At 34.9% G+C, this 18,141-nt stretch overlaps 1 protein-coding gene across 2 annotated transcripts in view; it reads left to right on the top strand.

The window, feature by feature from the left end:
* Positions 1–817: 817 nt before the first annotated feature.
* The window catches only part of LOC116286344 (uncharacterized), a 35,344-nt gene continuing 18,020 nt past the window's right edge, over positions 818–18,141 (top strand). Inside the window, exons 1-4 of one of the 2 annotated variants that reach the window (XM_031692818.2) lie at positions 818–902; positions 1,525–1,663; positions 12,168–12,266; positions 12,722–12,844. In XM_031692818.2, coding sequence (XP_031548678.1) covers positions 1,550–1,663; positions 12,168–12,266; positions 12,722–12,844 — 336 coding nt within the window. In that variant the 5' untranslated portion in view covers positions 818–902; positions 1,525–1,549. Of the gene's footprint in view, positions 903–1,524; positions 1,664–12,167; positions 12,267–12,721; positions 12,845–16,435; positions 16,655–18,141 lie in introns of those variants that run through there. The other variant, XM_031692819.2, reaches the window with a different exon arrangement.

Below are 18,141 nucleotides of genomic sequence, written 5' to 3' on the forward strand. Positions count from 1 at the left end.
TTCCAAGGTATTTCCATAGTGTTAAAGTGACTTCCATCATATTTCCATACTATGGAAATCAAGCGTGAAAATGGCGCGTACACTTTCATGACTTCCATGGTATGGAAGTGCTAACTTCCATTATATTTCCATGGTTTTTTTAACTTCCATAGTATGGAAATATGTTGGAAGTCGAAACTTCCAACATATTTCCAACATCTCAAATCGATAGATTTTTCCAGTGTTAAATAAAGACCACCCCCCCCCCCCCCCCCACCACCACCACCACCACCACCACCACCACCACCACCACAAGTAGCCAGTAAAAAGGTCATCGTGAATCAATTTTTCCGTTTGCGACTAACGAATTGGTTAGCAAATGTGTCAATTCTGTTTTTACGAACTCATTAAAAGTCGGCTCTGTTCAAATTATCTTCATTAATGATTCATTATCACTTGGGCACAAAGAGTTAGCGCGTAACCGGCACGATGAATAAAATGATACGTCCAGTGATTTAATTTTGGAAATCAATTTTTAAATTTTGCTGCGTGTGACTATTACTTCGGCGCCATTAGATCTAGAGACAGCGAACTGATGTGCCGGTTATCGTGGTAAGCATGGTACATACATAGTATTAATGTAATGGTAATTTTTTATAAATAAATGTCGTATATATATTGTACAAATTTCAGAGTAATTGGTGGAGAATTTCGTTTGGTGTCCAAGCAAATGCCTGGCCTTGTGACAAACTGGGCTAGCGCTCATGTTGGCGACTTCATTACGAAGAACGCTTTTTTCAAGCTGTTTGGTTCATTTGATTTTCTCTTCTGATTCCAGATGATTATTAAGGAGAAAAGGAGATTATCTTTAGATGAAAGATTAATCGAGTAAATACAAAAACGAAGCGGACACAAAGTATAAGGTCAGTGTCGTATCCACTCAAATAAAACTGCTGCAAGTTTTTTTTTTTTTTTTTACTCAATTTTTTGTTGTTTGTCGAAATCATTCATAAAGATAGGAAAACGAGTTAAGATTTCTTATACTCGCACGAGACGCGGCTTTTGAAAGTGATTTTTCCTTGATTTTCGGGTCAACAACGTCAAACAATCAGTGCTGTGTAATTATTCATTATGGATATTTATTAAATAAGTATACTTGTATGCAAATAATTAAGCGTTTCATTTAAAAAATCCATTATTTTAGTTTACGAAAATCATTAGTTTCCTTACGAACAACTCTACGGACACACAAACCTCTGTTGTGAGTCACTTTTTCATCAAAAATAAATGAAAAATAAATGACCTGTGGTGTGCGAAAAATGAGCTCTTTAAGTACAGAAATACTGCTATGTTTTCATAGCCACAAACAGACATAAACAAAATAATCCTGATCACTAAGCCAACAATGATCAGTCAATATACGATTTTTCCAGATTGTTCTTCCGTTCAATACACTACGCCTTTTTTAATACTAGCATTAGTAGTGTGAAGTCTTTCTTTATTGATTAGCTAGACGACTCATACTAAGTTAGTTTTCTTTCATAGATCAATATATACTGTACTATCAATCATGTCGACCCGTGACCCAAAATACACGACTTTATTTGAAGCGGCAAAAAATGGAGATAAAAACAGAATGGAGCAGCTTCTCGACGAGGGAGTCAACGTCAATTCAAAAGACAAGGTAAGATATCAATAGTGATCACTTTTTAAAAAGAAGGTTATATCAATATTAGGTTATTTCTATCAGTAATAATATGCCCAACGGCTGGGAATTTGGAACGGCTCTTGAGCTGCAATCGTTATTATATTTTGTTAAAATAATTAGCGATCGCTTACGTTTCAATAAGTATTCTTTGAGATTTTCATTTGTAAAGTGGATCATTTTAAAGCTATATTTGATCTTGTGAATATTATCCATTAAATTCTAGATCATATTAGTCTTCTTTATATATGTGTTTATCGTATTTATTTTTCATTTTCAAATGCCATATTAATCCTTTTTTGCTATAATATATTTCTAGCAAAAATCGGATTGAAATTCTAAAGAAAAAGTAAATAGTTTTTAAATCTTTTTGTTCATCTTTTTTTTTTGTGGGGGGGGGGGGGGGGGGTGGGACTATAAATATAATAGCATTCGAAATTTATCACTGTTTATTACAACAGTGTTACATAATTCATACATAGAAAAAATTTGGGAGGAATAATTGACTGAATGTAAAATATAAATAGACAAATATATCAAATATAATCTAAGAATTGTAAGTATAGCGCATTTCTATCATACCGAGTAGTTGTTACATATTCAAAAACTGAAGATCGACTATAAATAGATTTGCTGTGGTTCAATCCAGTGGCGGATCCAGGACTTTAAGAGGGGGGTTCATTTTGCAAATCTCGCCACAACAACAACGTTCTCTTACATCATCATTTTTTCCATGAGGCACATCACTGGCCTAGGGGCGCTCCTGATAAGGATAACCTATCCACCAGTCCCATTTCACGTTGAATCTCATGAGTTAGTACCATACTTTTATTTATTTATTTTAAAAAATATAAAAAATCCAAGGTACCAGCCGGTTGAGGGAGGGGGGGGGGGGGGGAGGGGGGTTCATTGGCACCCAATGAACCCCCCCACCCCTAAATCCGCCACAGAAACCATTATTCCTAATAGCACAGTTGCCATGCCAACGCAACATTTAAAGAAGGGATGAAAAACTTGATACTCAGAATTAGTAGATATCACAGCTAAAGAAACACAACTGCTACTTCTACGCTACTGTCGCGGAAAAAGAGTTGCCACTGAAGTGCAAATGATTTCTCAACCCCTTATACATGTTTGCTTCATCTTGTATACATGAAAAATGCAGTATGTGAAGTCCTGTGGGGATGTTTCAAGTGGGCGTTTGAACCACATATTCATAAAAATCAAAGCATTTTGGCTGATAATATTCACTGTAAATATCTATCAGCAATTATAGAGCGTTTTCACATGACGTCACAGCGGCCATTATGGGGTACCAAAACAATACATTTTCTATCCTCTGGGAATTGAAATCTATTTTTATGCAAATACTGTGCTGAAAGTTTCTATTGTTTATGGCTCTATATATAGTACTAAAATTAGTAATTATTTGTTTTATTTTATCTTATCCTACTATTCGTTTCTCAAATATAATGCTCTATATTTTTGTTTATCTCATACTCGACACTTAAATTTTTCTAACATTAAAAAAAATTCGTTTTTCACGTATGATAGTATAATAATAATGATAATGTATAACGTATATATGGTAATGTATAATAGTTTCTTATCTTTTAAGAAGAAGAAAAAAAACCTTTAAAAAATAATTAGGAAATAAAAAGAAATAAAAAGTTAGGCACAAAGTTAATCATTGTCTTTACAAATCGTCAAAAACTAACCAAAGTGATCACTATACTGTCGGTCTCATCGTCATTTTCACCTTGGATTTCATTGTAGCATCATATATGTGTTAAATATTTACCAAATTTTTATGAGCAAGTGCCCATTTTACATTGATACACATTTCAAAAACGTTGTCGGTGATAGATCTGAAATAGGCGATATGAGACGGAATTTTTGTGCTTGCGGTTTTCATGGCAAAAACGAAAAAAATCACATTCCTAAATCAAAGGTCATGGACATATTCCAATCTAAAAGGAAACTATGTTGCTCGGCTGTGAATATATTAAACTTAGCAGCATTTTACTATGTCAAAGATTTCAGATTTCAGATCTCTGTGTATACAATATTTTAAACATGGTTCATGGACAATAATTCGTTTGATGAGCCATGCTCAAAACTGTAGCCATGATCAGTATTGTTGAATTTATTCCCCAATAAATTAATTACTGCGTTTGATAGACCACAAAATCATAATACGAAATTTATCGTGGTCGGATTGTTTAACCATCATTGCAAGGGGGTTACAATTAAATAGATTATACCATGGTCAGGAAAACTTAGCACCATCAAACATTACTAAGAATTTACACGTTTTGTACGCAAACGTAGGGAAAAACTGATTAAAGTTTAGCTCGAATACTTTTTGCAATTTATATTTCCGAGCTTTCGGACATACTGTGCATCCTGAGGGCAACGATGAATTTTTGATATAAACGATAATTTTTTGAATGCGTTTATGAAAAATAGACCACGCTTTTTGTGCACTATTTCTGACAATTCATGAAATCCATAGTCACATCTTTGCCCTGAAGATAAACTGAGTGTTAAACGCAGTGGAACTTAACTTGATTAATCTATAGGTTATCATTTGATAGTTTTACATTAGACGCAATTCGATAGTTGCCATTTTATGAACCATGGTCGAAGCATAACACGTGAACGATAACATATAGTACTCACAAGAGGCAAGTGCAAGGAGTGGGTATACATCATGGATATCAATCGGAGCTTATTTCTATTGAAATCCGTATCATAGTCTTACTATATAGTATTAATAGTATAGTATAGCTCCAGTACAGCATTTATAGGGCACACAGATGTAGTCTCGGGATTATCCCATTAGTCTGTGAAAAACTCTAGAAAAAAAATCATTATTAACCGATCCTCTCCAACCTCCTATGTAGCTTTTCTCCCTTCTCCATTTTTTATCCTGAATTCCTTTTTCTAGATAGAAGCAACAGAAATTAGTAGAAAGTTGTGTTAAAAGTAAAGTGATTGACGAGATTGCTTGCGGTCATTCTTTCTTTACAGCCGACATTTTAGCATTCATGTTTTTCGTTTGAACTATACTATTTTTGAAGTAGGGGTGGTTTACGCCAGACAACCATACCTTACCAAAGCTAGACTGTATTCCTAATGTCTCTAGACTGTGGTCGAGTTTTGGCTGAAAGAGCATCAAGGGTTAAAAACCAAAAAGAATGGAATGATATGGAGAATGAGAAGAGTTGAACGCTGAGGTTGTGTTTATTAGCAAATATTTACGGTATCATCTGGCAAGAGAGAAAGAAAAGAAAGAAAGAAAGAAAAGAAAGAAAGAAAGAAAAGAAAGAAAGAAAGAAAAAAAAAAAAGAAAGAAAAAAAGAAAGACGCAAAGACCATAGATCCCTTGCCAAAATGGCGGCCGAATATTGAAATACGTTAAGCTAAAAAACCAAACCAGCACTGGAAAGAGCAACTTCACTTTAGTAACCCTACAAAGATTCATTATGTCAGGTGTTATATTGGCCGATAAAACTTGACAATTTGACAAATTTACTGACATTTGTATGTCTGACGGTATAAGCTATACCCCCAGACATACAAACGGTCTTTAAATTTGTCAATTTTCAACTTGAGTTTTCTCAGCCGAATAACACCTGACATATTGAATCTTCTAGGGTTACTAAAATAAAGGTGCTCTTTCCAGTGATGGTATTGGTTTTTCTCTTGGTTTAATTTTGATTTGTAATCGATTCTGAAGATAACCGAAAACAATCCCTTAAATATAATACAATACACAAGTTTAGTATTCGACGCATACCGTTTTTGTTTTTGAAAACCACAGACTCATTGGTGCAGGCTAAGCCTCGTTTATAATGGTATTTAATGCAAGTTACGCATTCTTTCACATAACGGTTGACTTCTGCAATGATTTGATTGCTCTTGGACGAGGCTAAGCTTGTGCCGATGTGTCTTTAGTCATAAAACACAGCGGTATTCACCGAATGAGAAAAGGAGCTATTGAACTTGGTCGAATCCAACCAGTTGTCTATCACCAATGCTGCGTTCTGATTATAGCCTACTAGTAGTGCCGGCTTTGAAAACCGAAACATTAAATTTAACTTTAAGATTTCAAAACTTGTTTGCATTTATATATTTGACCGACTAGCTGGATTTGACTAAGACAATTATTCATCTCCGCGCCTAGCCCCTTTGGTCTCAAAAGCTGTTGACTCATAGCCCATTCGGGCTATAGGACTAATTGCTAAGTATAAACTTGTAGTTGAAAAATTTACGGCCAAATAATTTTCTTTACTTTAATATATTTTTTTACATCTTTCACATGTACATCACAACACCGTATTTAAAAGCATATGATATTTAGTTTTGACAACACTCATTGCTTATATAATTTAATCAAAATCTTTGGATCAGCTACTGAAACCCTGCTGGAGAGGACTGCTGTAAATACGTACAGTAAGATTGTACTACAAAGTGATCGCGGAACGACCGAAAACATCGTAACCTCTAGAATAAGATCGTACGCTTGTAATTACTAATTGATGGAGACCTCCGACTGTTGATCGCGTGTGTCGCTTAGCTTGGATCTAATAACAAAACTGTCGGTGGTGGCTTAGCTAATATATTGAAGGGGAGAGAGGTTTCTAGTAAATATAGATTATAATTGGATAAGAAGGGAACAAAACAAGTAATGGTAATGAAAGAGAGAATGGAAGAAAGAAGTAATGAAATAATATGGAGTGGAGTGGAGCTGAATTGAAGAAAGAAAGGAAGAATGGAAAGGAAGAAAAGAAAGAAAGAAAGAAAGAAAGAAAGAAAGAAAGAAAGAAAGAAGGAAAGAAGGAAAGAAGGAAAGAAGGAAAGAAGGAAAGAAAGAAAGAAAGAAAGACAAACAAACAAACAAAAAACGAAAACAAAACAAAAAACAAATAAACAAACAAAAATTCAAAAAAAAAGGAAGAAAGAAAGAAAGATAAAAACACAATCCCACGAAAAGTATGGGTTATAAAAAAACAAACGAACGAACAAACAAAGCAGTAAAAAAGAATAAAGAAAGACAAATAAAAGTAAAGTGAAAATGAATATGGTTGAAGATCTTACAGGTTTGATGAGGGAGAGAGGTACGTTCATCAGAGAGTGGTGTTGATGTTTTGCAGTATACTAAAGTGCTTCATGTAGAACATTGCCCAGTCGCTTTATCCGTTTGAGATCAGGGTCTGGTCAAGGATTAGTGGTTCGCGTGTCTGGTACAGCAATAAAGAGTTTTAGATTTACGTTCACGGCAAACGTGAAACGTCAGTTGACCAGTAAAAAAATCTTTTAAATCACTGAAAGCGAATCGCAAAAAAGTCCAAGTAGTAGAAAAACAAAAGAGTATTTGCGCTTGGTAAGTAGGTTTGTAAAAGGTAAAGTAAAATACAGGAAAACTATGAAAACGTGGTCACGTTTGCCGTTTGCGGGGAGAAAAAAAAGTCAATCTAAAACTCTCTAATGGCTCGTGGAATTACCGTGAGATTATTGGTTAGCTTGTTGTTCATGATTGTCATGCATGTCGTATCGTTATACATCAATATTTAGTACAGTTTAATCAGTTTTTCAATATTCATTTTGCTTTACGACTGATCAATTAGACTGATCGCCGGAACTTGGATTTGAGAGCTCGTACTTCGCAGTCTGAAAGAGGGAGTTTTGTTGCCATGGTGATGTGCTTACCGTCAGACTATGAACAGAAAAACAGCGCCTATGATTGCAATACAAATATATCATAAAGAAAAGAGAGTAGAATTTTGGTCAATTTAGTCTTTTCATTTAATTATTTTCCTTCATGTTCGTTTTATTATGAGTTATTTATTTTGTGGAGAAAACAGAGCAAATAAAGCAGGAACAGGTTCGGGGAATAATAGTTGACGTAGCGGTCGTTAATTGATGTCTGACATGAGTTGCTTTGCAATGAAGAAAAGAAACAGAGAGAAATAGAGAGAAAAAGGAAGAATCAAAGGAAGAAAAGAGAGAGAAAGGAAGGAAGGAAGGAATAAATAAATAAAGAAAAATGACTATTTAAGAAAGAATAAAAAGAAAAAAAGAAAAAAAGAAAAAATAAAAAAATAAAAAAAATAAAAATAAAAAAAAGAAGAAGGAAAAGAAAAAGGAAAAAAGACAGAAGACAAAACAATAAATGGAAAGGAAAAATGAAGACTACGGTGACAGAGAACTAAAAGAGTTGATGGCTCATCATGATAAAGGAGAAGGAAGAAACTTGAATACCGTTAATCCTTATAAATCACAATCAATGGTTATCCACAAGTGTGATTAGCTGAGTACACGACGTCATCTCCGCCGCATTATGCCCTGCAGCTACTGCAAAACACCAGATGGTTGTTTGAATTGAACATTATTTGGAAATGTAGATATTTGGTTTATTTTTGGCTCACAAAAAAAGAACAGAACAAAACGGAACAGAACCGAAAATTAAGAAAAGAGAAAACTGAAACAAAACAAAACAAAAACAAAAAAACAAACAAAAAAAACAAACAAAAAACAAAAAACAACAACAACAAAAACAACAACAAAAACGAAGGGAAGAGAGAACCGTCCTTTTAATTTTTCGAGGAAGAAATAAAAAGCAAAGACACATGTCCAAGTGTTTGGATAAGTCCTTATCCAGTGGATAAGGCGATGCTGTTTTCCAATAACTTTATCCACTGGATAAGATTTATCCATCGGATAGCGCTATCCAGGCTTCGTACAACCGGGTTGTCTTGATGGTTGTCAAGAATAGATATCGATAGAAATCATCATCATCATCATCATCACTATCATCATCATCATCATCACATCATCATCATCACTGACTATCATCATCATCATCATCACTATCATCATCATCATCATCACTATCATCATCATTATCACTATCATCACCATCATCATCACTATCATCATCATCATCATCACTATCATCATCATCACTATCATCATCATCATCATCATCATCATTATCTTCTTCTTCATCTGTAGATGTAGATGGAAACATAAACAATACTCCATTTTCGAGTTCTCTTTCAGTGCTCAGCTTTAGTCTCAGTTGTTCGTTAAAATATTCAACTATTCAACCAAAACCCGTAGCATTTTTATCAACTCGTATTGTTCCGTTGTGCATACATTCCTTACTATACAATGGACCTACAATCGAGGCTAAAGGCGCGATTACGACGAGCAATTTTATCCGCAACTTGTGTCGCAACGGCGTTGCGCACACAAGTTGCATGGAGCATTGCAGCGTGTAAACTACAGCGCAATTAGAAAAATGTTGCGAGACAAGTTGCAGCAATCGTTGCGAAAAGTAGAATTCTTTTCTACTTTTGGCAATTATTGCGTCTTTGTTGCACCGTGTAGACACTCTTGCAACTTGTGTCACAACACTGTTGAGAGACAAGTTGCCTAGGAAATTGCTCCGTGTAATCGAGCATTAAGACTGAGCAAAGGCCAACTCGAAATGGGATTATTAATCAGAAAAATGATGTGATATACTAGTACTAGATCGGGCATTTATTACTATACAGAAAACTCTTGCGCGGGTTATATATTTATTTGAAATGATAATAAGAAAGCCAATCGGTGTTTATTTTATAATGGGTCTACTTTGACTCTCGATTCAATGACCAATTTATTCACATTATAGTGCGAAAGGAAATATAAGAGGTTAACCTATCGAGAATGTCTCATAACATCAAATTAGAATTTAACAGTTGATTTTTGCGGAGGGAGGAAAACCGGAGAACCAGGAAAACACTCGAAGGAAAACGATGAAAAGAATCGAATCAATGACTTCGCAAGACAAACAAAAAAACTCTTCTTAATAACTTTTCTCGAATTCACTTTACCAAAACACGTATCACCTGTCCAGAAATGAGCGTAATGTCAACAGAAATATATCACTTGGATTGACGCGTTTGCTATCCAATAGCAGTCTTCTCATAGTAAAGTTTTATATATTTTCTTTGCTCGAAATTTATTGCTTTTAATTTTATCGAGAATACATCGATTGGTGTAATCTGTAGCGAAAGGGTAGGAAGATCGCACCTTGGTGGAAACTTTAACTACCTTATTCCAGGTAAAACGATTGATTTCTATGGCATTATTTGTAATTATTCTTTTACATTTTTGGTGTCGTGAGTTGCGGGCCTTTTCGTAACAAAATATGATGAAAACGAAAGTAAAAGTTTGATGTCAAAAAAAAAAAAAAGCTAACGTTTTCAAACATGCTATCTTTTTCCTATGCATCTGGGAAGCATGACTGGTGTGCGTTACTACTAAAGATGCGCTACCTCTCTAGATATTAGTCGCCACTTTAGTCGGTTCGATGCCAGGACCGATCATTATGTGCAATGTTCCAGTTGTTTGTCGGTTCTCCGAGTCCTGTTCTTTAGGAAATTTTATCCGATTTTTCTCCTTTCAAAAAACCACCTTTTAAGTTCAATTTTGCCATGAGTGTTATTGTCATTAGACCGAGCAATCATTCCAATCCTTTATGATCAAAACTATCACAACTCGCTTCTTACTTTTTTTTTTTTTTCGTATATACTTATGAAGCACGGTTTATGTAGAATTGAGAGCGTTCGTTCCTTTCTGATGCGACTCGCGTCAAGGGAGGGTATAACGAAGCAAGACGGGCCGTTTAGAGTTGAGAGCGCTCGTTTATTATCAATGCGCGCGACTCGCGCGCGATCGACCAAGGATCGATTCTCAACTCCATGTCATATGTGGCTCGCTCCTGTGCTTTGGGGGTTTCAGTTAACGGTTCTCCATTTTTTTCTCCCTATGCAAATATCAACTTCTAAATTCCAATTCAATTAAGTGGAAGAAGATTCACTCAGGTTATCTTATTATATTTTCTAAGGCCCTCCAGATAAAAAAAAAAAGGACACCTGTATGGCGTTCTTCGTACAATAAATCATTTAGCAAAGTCTGTAGACAATATACCTTAAATTCTTTTTTAAAAAACTGATTTACAGCCGGACTATCTTGCGACAAATATTATTGTCAATGTTGAACTGTATTTTAAAAAAGGCCTCCCTCCTAGCTCTTACTTAATGTCAGTAGTAATAGCGATCCTTAGTACCTTCTTTTAAAAGTCATTTTATATCATCATACGTTAATGGTTTACGAGAAATATATTTTCCCTCGATGGCCAATAATTAAGGCAAGTCCTTCATTTCTAGTACCACTATAATCAAGAAGCATTTTATCAAGTAGCTTTCTTTTCCAGTTCGTTTGGTTATTCTACGTCGGTAAACATCTCATATCCTTTGCCGCTTACGAATGTCATCAATATTAATGGTACACTTGGTAAAAGAACAACAACAGACACACAGTTTTTTATTATTTACAGTGTGTTCCTTTACGAAATGTTGACTTTTCAAAGTTAGTGCAAGAAACTTATTCTAGATTAACTTTTCTCGTTCTGCGACCAACAGGATTAGTGTTGTTAGTCTTGTTCCCCAGTAACCCGGCCTTCGTTACTGGGAAACCAGACAAGCTATCGAAACACCTTTCAATAACACCTTTCTAAAGGCTATTCAGTGTTGTTTGTCGCAAAACCTTCTACTTGCAAATTGGGGCAAAATAGATGAATTAATAGATGTTCATATAGACTTTTTATTTACTCGTGTAAAGACGTCTTTACGTTTGGCGTAATATTTTTTCCCAATTTCAGACCACGTGTCATTCTCTTGAAAATAAGATTCTTTGTTTGATTTGTATTAACATTCATATGACTTCTCAAGCACAACCGTTAAGTAAAACAAAGAAATGATACTCTAGGGAATGACACTCTCTTACCAAGGTGAAGCTGTGGCATATTAATAAAACACTTCCGTAACACATGAAGCGGTTCTTTTTGTAGTCGCGGCAAAGAACGCTAAACACCTTTATAATAGCTGCGTGGCGATATGGCATCGAGGTGGTCCTCTATTTATACTATATCAAACAAACTTTAGTTGCCCCATTTCACTATGACATAACATCAAAAAAATCTATTGTTTTAACGCTAAGGATAATGGTCGCTAGAGGGGTAATAGCAGCAACACAAAATGAAACCACGATAACATTTGGCTTATAAAATGGTGAAACTCTAACAGCTAAATGTTCCCTAAATATCCTGAACGAAAGAACAGTTAGCCTAAATTTCAATTATTCTTGCGCATATAAATAAACTGTGACGTTATTATGAAATATAGGTCATAATCATATAAAATAATATTTTACCATTCAACTATTCACTTCATGTAGAACCAATTAATGTTTTTCACAGCCGCCATGTTGGATGAAACTAACAAAAAAATCGTCATCATCCAACATGGCGGCCGTGTCTTTTGTTATTGCATTCTCTTGGAAATGATTGAAAGCCACCAATGCTGATGAAATATTGAGATATATTCTGCTGATTAAAGATTAAACTTGCCGTGGTTTTTTGTTACAGGACGGATTTTCTGCACTACATTACGCTGCTCTGTCTTTCTCAGATTCAGCTGTACGTTTTCTTCTCACTAAAAAAGCAAGTACTTTATCAGCAGAAAAGGTACGGATGTATTAGATTTAGAATTCGCTCCTCATTCCACTAAGTTACTAAAGATGGCAACAGAGGATTTGCACCATCACGTGCCGACACCATAATACAGCTTGGGCTGCCTGTGGTTAGATGACAGAACAATGAAATCCCTTTGCTAGTCTCGGGAATTGATTTCTTTCTCGTGTAAAACGATTGTATTGTTCATGCCATCTAATATGGCAGCCGTCACGCGATGGTGCAAAACCACTATTGTATAGCCTAAATTAACGTGTCTGACTAAATGAAAACCTATTCTCTACATAGCGTAGTCCACTCCATCAGATTAGTTTTTTATTTATTCATTAATGATAACAATCTTTATTAAGGGAAGCTCTTTCACAAAAGTCATTTTCAAAGATGCCCTAAAATTCTCAGACTATAATGGTTATGTATCCATCCTAAACGTTATATAATTATGTTTACAGGAATTAGGCAGAATTCCTCTTCATTTGGCTTGCTCAAAACCCCCTGGGAATCCTGCCACTACAGAAATTGTGAAAGCACTTGTGAGGACTTCAGGGAAAGAAGCAAGAGTCATGATAGATAAGGTAAGATGTGAAATAAAGCGAACAAATGTTCTCAATGATGTAACCTCCACCTGAAACGATTAGAATTCTGGACTAAAATTCCTTTGATGAAGAAAATTAAAAAAAACTTATGCCTTTCGTTTTGGACCCGGAAGTCGTTTTTCAATACGAGTGACATCACACTTTTAAATATAACGTTCCGGGAGTGGGGGTTGGGGAGGGGAGTATGGAGACTAAACCAACCCCTAAACGACTTTGAAAACGATGACGTTCGTTTTCATCTTATGTATTAGTTTTGATAAGAAAATTGAAATGTTATAAGAAAAATGTGTTGTTCTATGTGACACTAGTAGAAATACCTTTTGCGAGTGAACGATGATATTTTTTATGGTTTATTATGATGGAGTTCCTGTGGTTTTGGCGGGAATGAATGCGCGCGCTCACTCTCTGCCCCCCGAAACACTCGTACGTATGCTTGTGTATTCCTGTTTATACCTGTTTATACCTGTTTGGATTAGAGTTTGCGTGACTGGCATTCACAGTTATAAAATGATTAAATAATGGCTTCATGATTATTTATAAGTAATAATTACGTAATAATTAATCTCATTTTCCTCGGAGTTTGTTTCTTAATACTTTGTTACTTGTGGGATGGGCTAACCTCATACTGTATACTAATGAAGTCAAATTCCTCTAAATTGTCCTGGAAGGAGTTAGCATTTGAGCTGGATGGCTTAACGACATCAAAATCCAGTTTAAATATCTCGTTGTAGGCCAAAAGCTCACCAGTTGTGCAGGAAAGACCGCTAGAAAAGTTAGCTGAACATTTCTTGGTGATTTGAGATGATTCGGTTGATAAATAAGTCAAAAATAAAAAGATTTGGAGAGAGCAAACGCTTGCACGTCTACCTCCCATGTTAATTTATGCACAGAAATATGTAGGATACTCACATAACTAGTAACCATTAGTCATTATCAGTTTACTTCACGTGAGCTTGGTATGATTGGCAACGTAATTCTTTGATTTGCTCATTATTGTATTTACGTAATCAAAACAAGATGGCTTGGAGTTGTTTATTTAGCTTATTATTTCTTTGATATTCATGATTTTTACCAATTCCAAGGGAACAAGCTTTAGTAACAGGACACAAATTTTGCTGAAACCGTTTGGGAAAAATGATAAGGATCTTTTAATTTGTAAAAAACCCGCTATTGTTGTGCTAATTAACTGTGTCTCTCTGGAAAGAGCTGGGGATTCTATGAGTAGAATAGAATTTGAATAGGTGGGTGACTTGAACCTTACACAAAATCACTGGGGTTTCTAAAGATACGTCAATAGATTTTGTTTGCAATCCTCGGTCTTACAACAAACTAGTGCCCTGAGTATCCTACATATTTCTGTTAATGACGTTTACTTCAAATGGTTTGTGATCATTCCTATGGGAATAAGAATGGCAGCCATGTTGGATGATGTTCACTATAGGTGGTTTGTAATCATTCCTAAGCAGGGGCGGATCCAGGAATTTGTTCAGGGAGGGGTGCAGCGCACATAGTTAACCCAGGGAGGGGTGCACCCTTTAGAATCAAAGGGGAAAAACATTATTTTGTATTGGTTAAATCTTTGAAGTAGGGGTACAAAGTCGAACCAGGGAGGGGTGCGCACCCCCTGCACCCCTCCCCTGGATACGCCACTGCTAAGGGAATATGAATGGCAGCCATGTTGGGTGATGTTCACTATAGTTCATTCGTTATTTTTATCTTTTCATTATCTTGTGGTTAGAAAGTCAATTGTGATTGACTAAAGAACAATAGAATATTGTCGGGATATTTCAAAGTGCCCATAGTTTTTTGGTTAGCACTGTAAAGTGTAACGTAGATCGATCAGATCACACCAGGCTTTTTGTTTCAAGTCAGTTTGATAAAATCAGAAATAAAGTTAAACAACTGGATAATGTACAGAAATTGCAAAAAAACTTTTTCGAATCCGTAAAATTCCGCTGTGTTTCTTGACTACAGATTAATTTTCTCAGGGTTAGCCTCGATTTTGTGCAGAATATTAATGTTTCCAGTACTTCAAAGTGTTTGTATTGTCGAAGTTGTACATTCTTTTAAAAAATTTACCATTGATATTCTTGAATATTCGTTCTGAACCTGAAATTAGGCTAACCTCGGTAAATGAATCTGTAGTCAATGAACACAGCGGCATTTTACGAATTTGAAAAAGATCTATTAGGAAGAACAAAAATAACAGCGCGCAAAAACAGAAATAACGAAAACGAAGCAAGCAAACAAACGAAAAAACCCCACAAACTAAGCCATTTTTGTCGCTGTGTACCTCTGTGGCCTGTTTTATTTCCTACATATCACTTCTTCAATAATTTTAATTAAGCTTCAATATTTTTAATTAAGCAGTAGGAACAGCGCCTCCTTTTATTGTTTTTAAGAGTTATTTCAATCAAGTTTTTATAACCTTTAATTGCTTTGACTGAAAATTTCTATTATTAGGCTTTAATTACTTTCCGAGCTCACAAAAATCGTTTGTTCGTTCTTTCGCATTAACTCTTCGAAAAGAAAAGTTAAACCACTCAAAAATATAAATGAACTACTTAAAGATTTCTAAAAAGCAAGAACTGGATTATGAACGCAAAGAAATTGCCTTTTGTTTGGTGCTGAGGATGTAGTTTTACTCCTTCCGTGCTGGAACAGGTGTTAAGACACAAGTTTAGCCTCTGATTGCTAGTGACTGCAATCAGCATATATTATTAGAATTCCTTATATTGTCACCTCTGAAAGATACGGTTAACGATAAATTTTTTTTTCACTGGATTTATTTCCAATAGAAAGTAATAATGTTTTTAGTGTAATGATTGTAATAAGTTTTTATCACGTAAAACTTTTCAAATCTTCACAGGACAAAAGAGTAATTACCATCGCTGGAAAAAGCATATTAAAAATTAGTAAAACTATAAAGTTTGAAGGAAGTAAGTCTTTAAAAAAAATCTTTCAAAATCTTCTTAAAAATGGAAATATTGCATCACAAATCATGCGATATTTCGTTGTAGGCATCTCTTGCCTCTTACAAAATTTCGATTTTTGAAAAATCACATTTTCGCGAGTTTGAAATTTCCTCATGTTCTTTCCAGCTATGATCATAATTTTTTTGTTTTTCTAATTTAAAAATACCTGATAATAGCTCATTAGAGGAAGGTTGTACTACACGCTGTCAAATTTAGGCTACGGACTCAATTTATCTTGAATATTCATGGTATTTTTTTTGTTTGGAAATTGAAATAGTAATGAATTTCGTGATTCGTTGGTTACTCTTATTTATCTCACTTAAGAAAGCTTAAACTAAAATTGATTATGGGCAAAAAACTAATATCTCTGAAAAAATGAGAATGAAAAAGAATTTAGGATGAAAGAAATTTTTCTCGCTTGGAAAAGCTGAGCTTTTAATTTTTTCTTTTCAGAAAAGTATTTACAATTAGTTTTATTTAGCTTCCTCGACCTCCCTGCTTGCAGACCACTTTAAACAAAAGATGATGATGATGTCATTTTTTGCTGAATTATTTATGGTGGGAGATCAAGTACGTTTTTTAGAGTAGTTCTTGAATTTCTACAAGGAAGCCATTCATCTGCTGGCATGTCGAAATTTCGTTAAGTGCGAGTTATTCACTGAAGTTGAATTCAACTACAAGTAAAAGTTAACGTGATCCTAGTTTGGGAATGGCTGAGCATAGCACGGATTTGAACGGTTCAGAAACGGGCACCGATTTAACTGAAGTTGAAGATTACAGAAATGTTGATGAAGAGAACGAGGACTTCGAAGAGGTGAACGAACTAGTCTTTTACAGTTATGTAACGCTATTATCTCAGGGAACCTTTGTAATCATCTTTTTGGCTTTTATATCCTTGATATATCTCCTTTTCAGTTTTTAAACCTGCTTTCAGAAAGATAATAAGGATTCTTTGAAAGTTTGACGGACTCTCTGCAAAAGTTATTGGAAACAAAAACCAAATATTTTTCTTTCTATTTCTCTGTTAGTGGAACCGCAATAATAGATTAATTATTTTTAAAAATTCTTGCAATTCTCTTAATAATGTCAGTTAGCATATTGTTAAGTTTTCCAAAGAAATCAAGGAAATATTTTAGCAGAAAGATCGATTTCTTACTTCAACGCATTAACAATGTTGAATAATCTTAACGCCGATGGCTATTGTTCCACTAGACAGGTGATCGGGAAAGTTCCTTTGGTAGTCCAAGCTACTGCCTACGGCACTTTGAAACTTTCATGCTTCGCGAATCGGTTCTAATTTTTAAGCAGATGGTCTGTCTTTAACATATGAAAGCTTTCAGATCAGGCGGAGCACAATTTCAAGCGAAATGCCTTCAGAAGTTCTTTTCAAAGGGCTGGATAGAAAATCTCCATTAGTAACCAATCTTGACTTTTTTCTGTGTACTGACATACATCCATGGCTTTGTTTATTATGATAATCGCTTTATTCGAAGAAATTTCGATTCGATAGCTCTAAACCAAAATACAGCCAACTAGGGATTGTATTTAAGTACGCAAATATACGCTCAATTTTTAGATTCTACTGATGATTACATCGAATATGTGTGAGTACCACCAAAGCATTTTCATAGATGTCATTGAGCATTTTTTGTTAAAAACGAACAAGGTAGCAAAACTCTTCTTAAAAATAGCTAAAAGTATCTAGAAAAATCTATTCTACGAGCAATTTTTAATATATCTGTTCTCAACTACAGAGGCCAATAAGAATTAGACCAAGAACTTGGAAAATCATAACATTTGAACAAAATTCGAAGGCTTATCAGTTCAGCCTGATTGCCAAGGATTCGATTCTTCCATAACTTGCAAACGTCAATATAGGTCATACCTAAAAAAAAAAAAAAAAATGTAAGAAGCAGTTAGACGTTCGTAACCAAACCTGCAGACCTACAGATTAACCAATGAACAACGTTTAAAATGTAAAATATTGATACTAATGAATTATTGAAGACGCTCGTATTTCAGGCCCACAAATTGCATAGTTTAAGTCTAGCATTGATGAGAGTACCATCTATACATTATTTTCTTGGTATTAACCATTAACTAAAGCTACCGATATACGTTCGCTAACGAAGGAATTTTCGATAGTTTTTGTCATATTGTTAGTGCGACAGTTCAGTTTTGCTGCAACAAAATCTAATGAAATTGTTTTAAAAGCATTAGAAGGCATTACGTCTGACTTTTAAGTCTCTACCAATTCACTGGTCTCGACTTCCCTTAGTTACCGTTTCTATGTACCAAAAA

This window comes from Actinia tenebrosa, unplaced genomic scaffold, assembly GCF_029948245.1.
Source record: "Actinia tenebrosa isolate PJP-AT-01 unplaced genomic scaffold, QUT_ActTen_1.0 PGA_scaffold1__47_contigs__length_23844297, whole genome shotgun sequence".
Lineage (NCBI taxonomy): Eukaryota > Metazoa > Cnidaria > Anthozoa > Actiniaria > Actiniidae > Actinia > Actinia tenebrosa.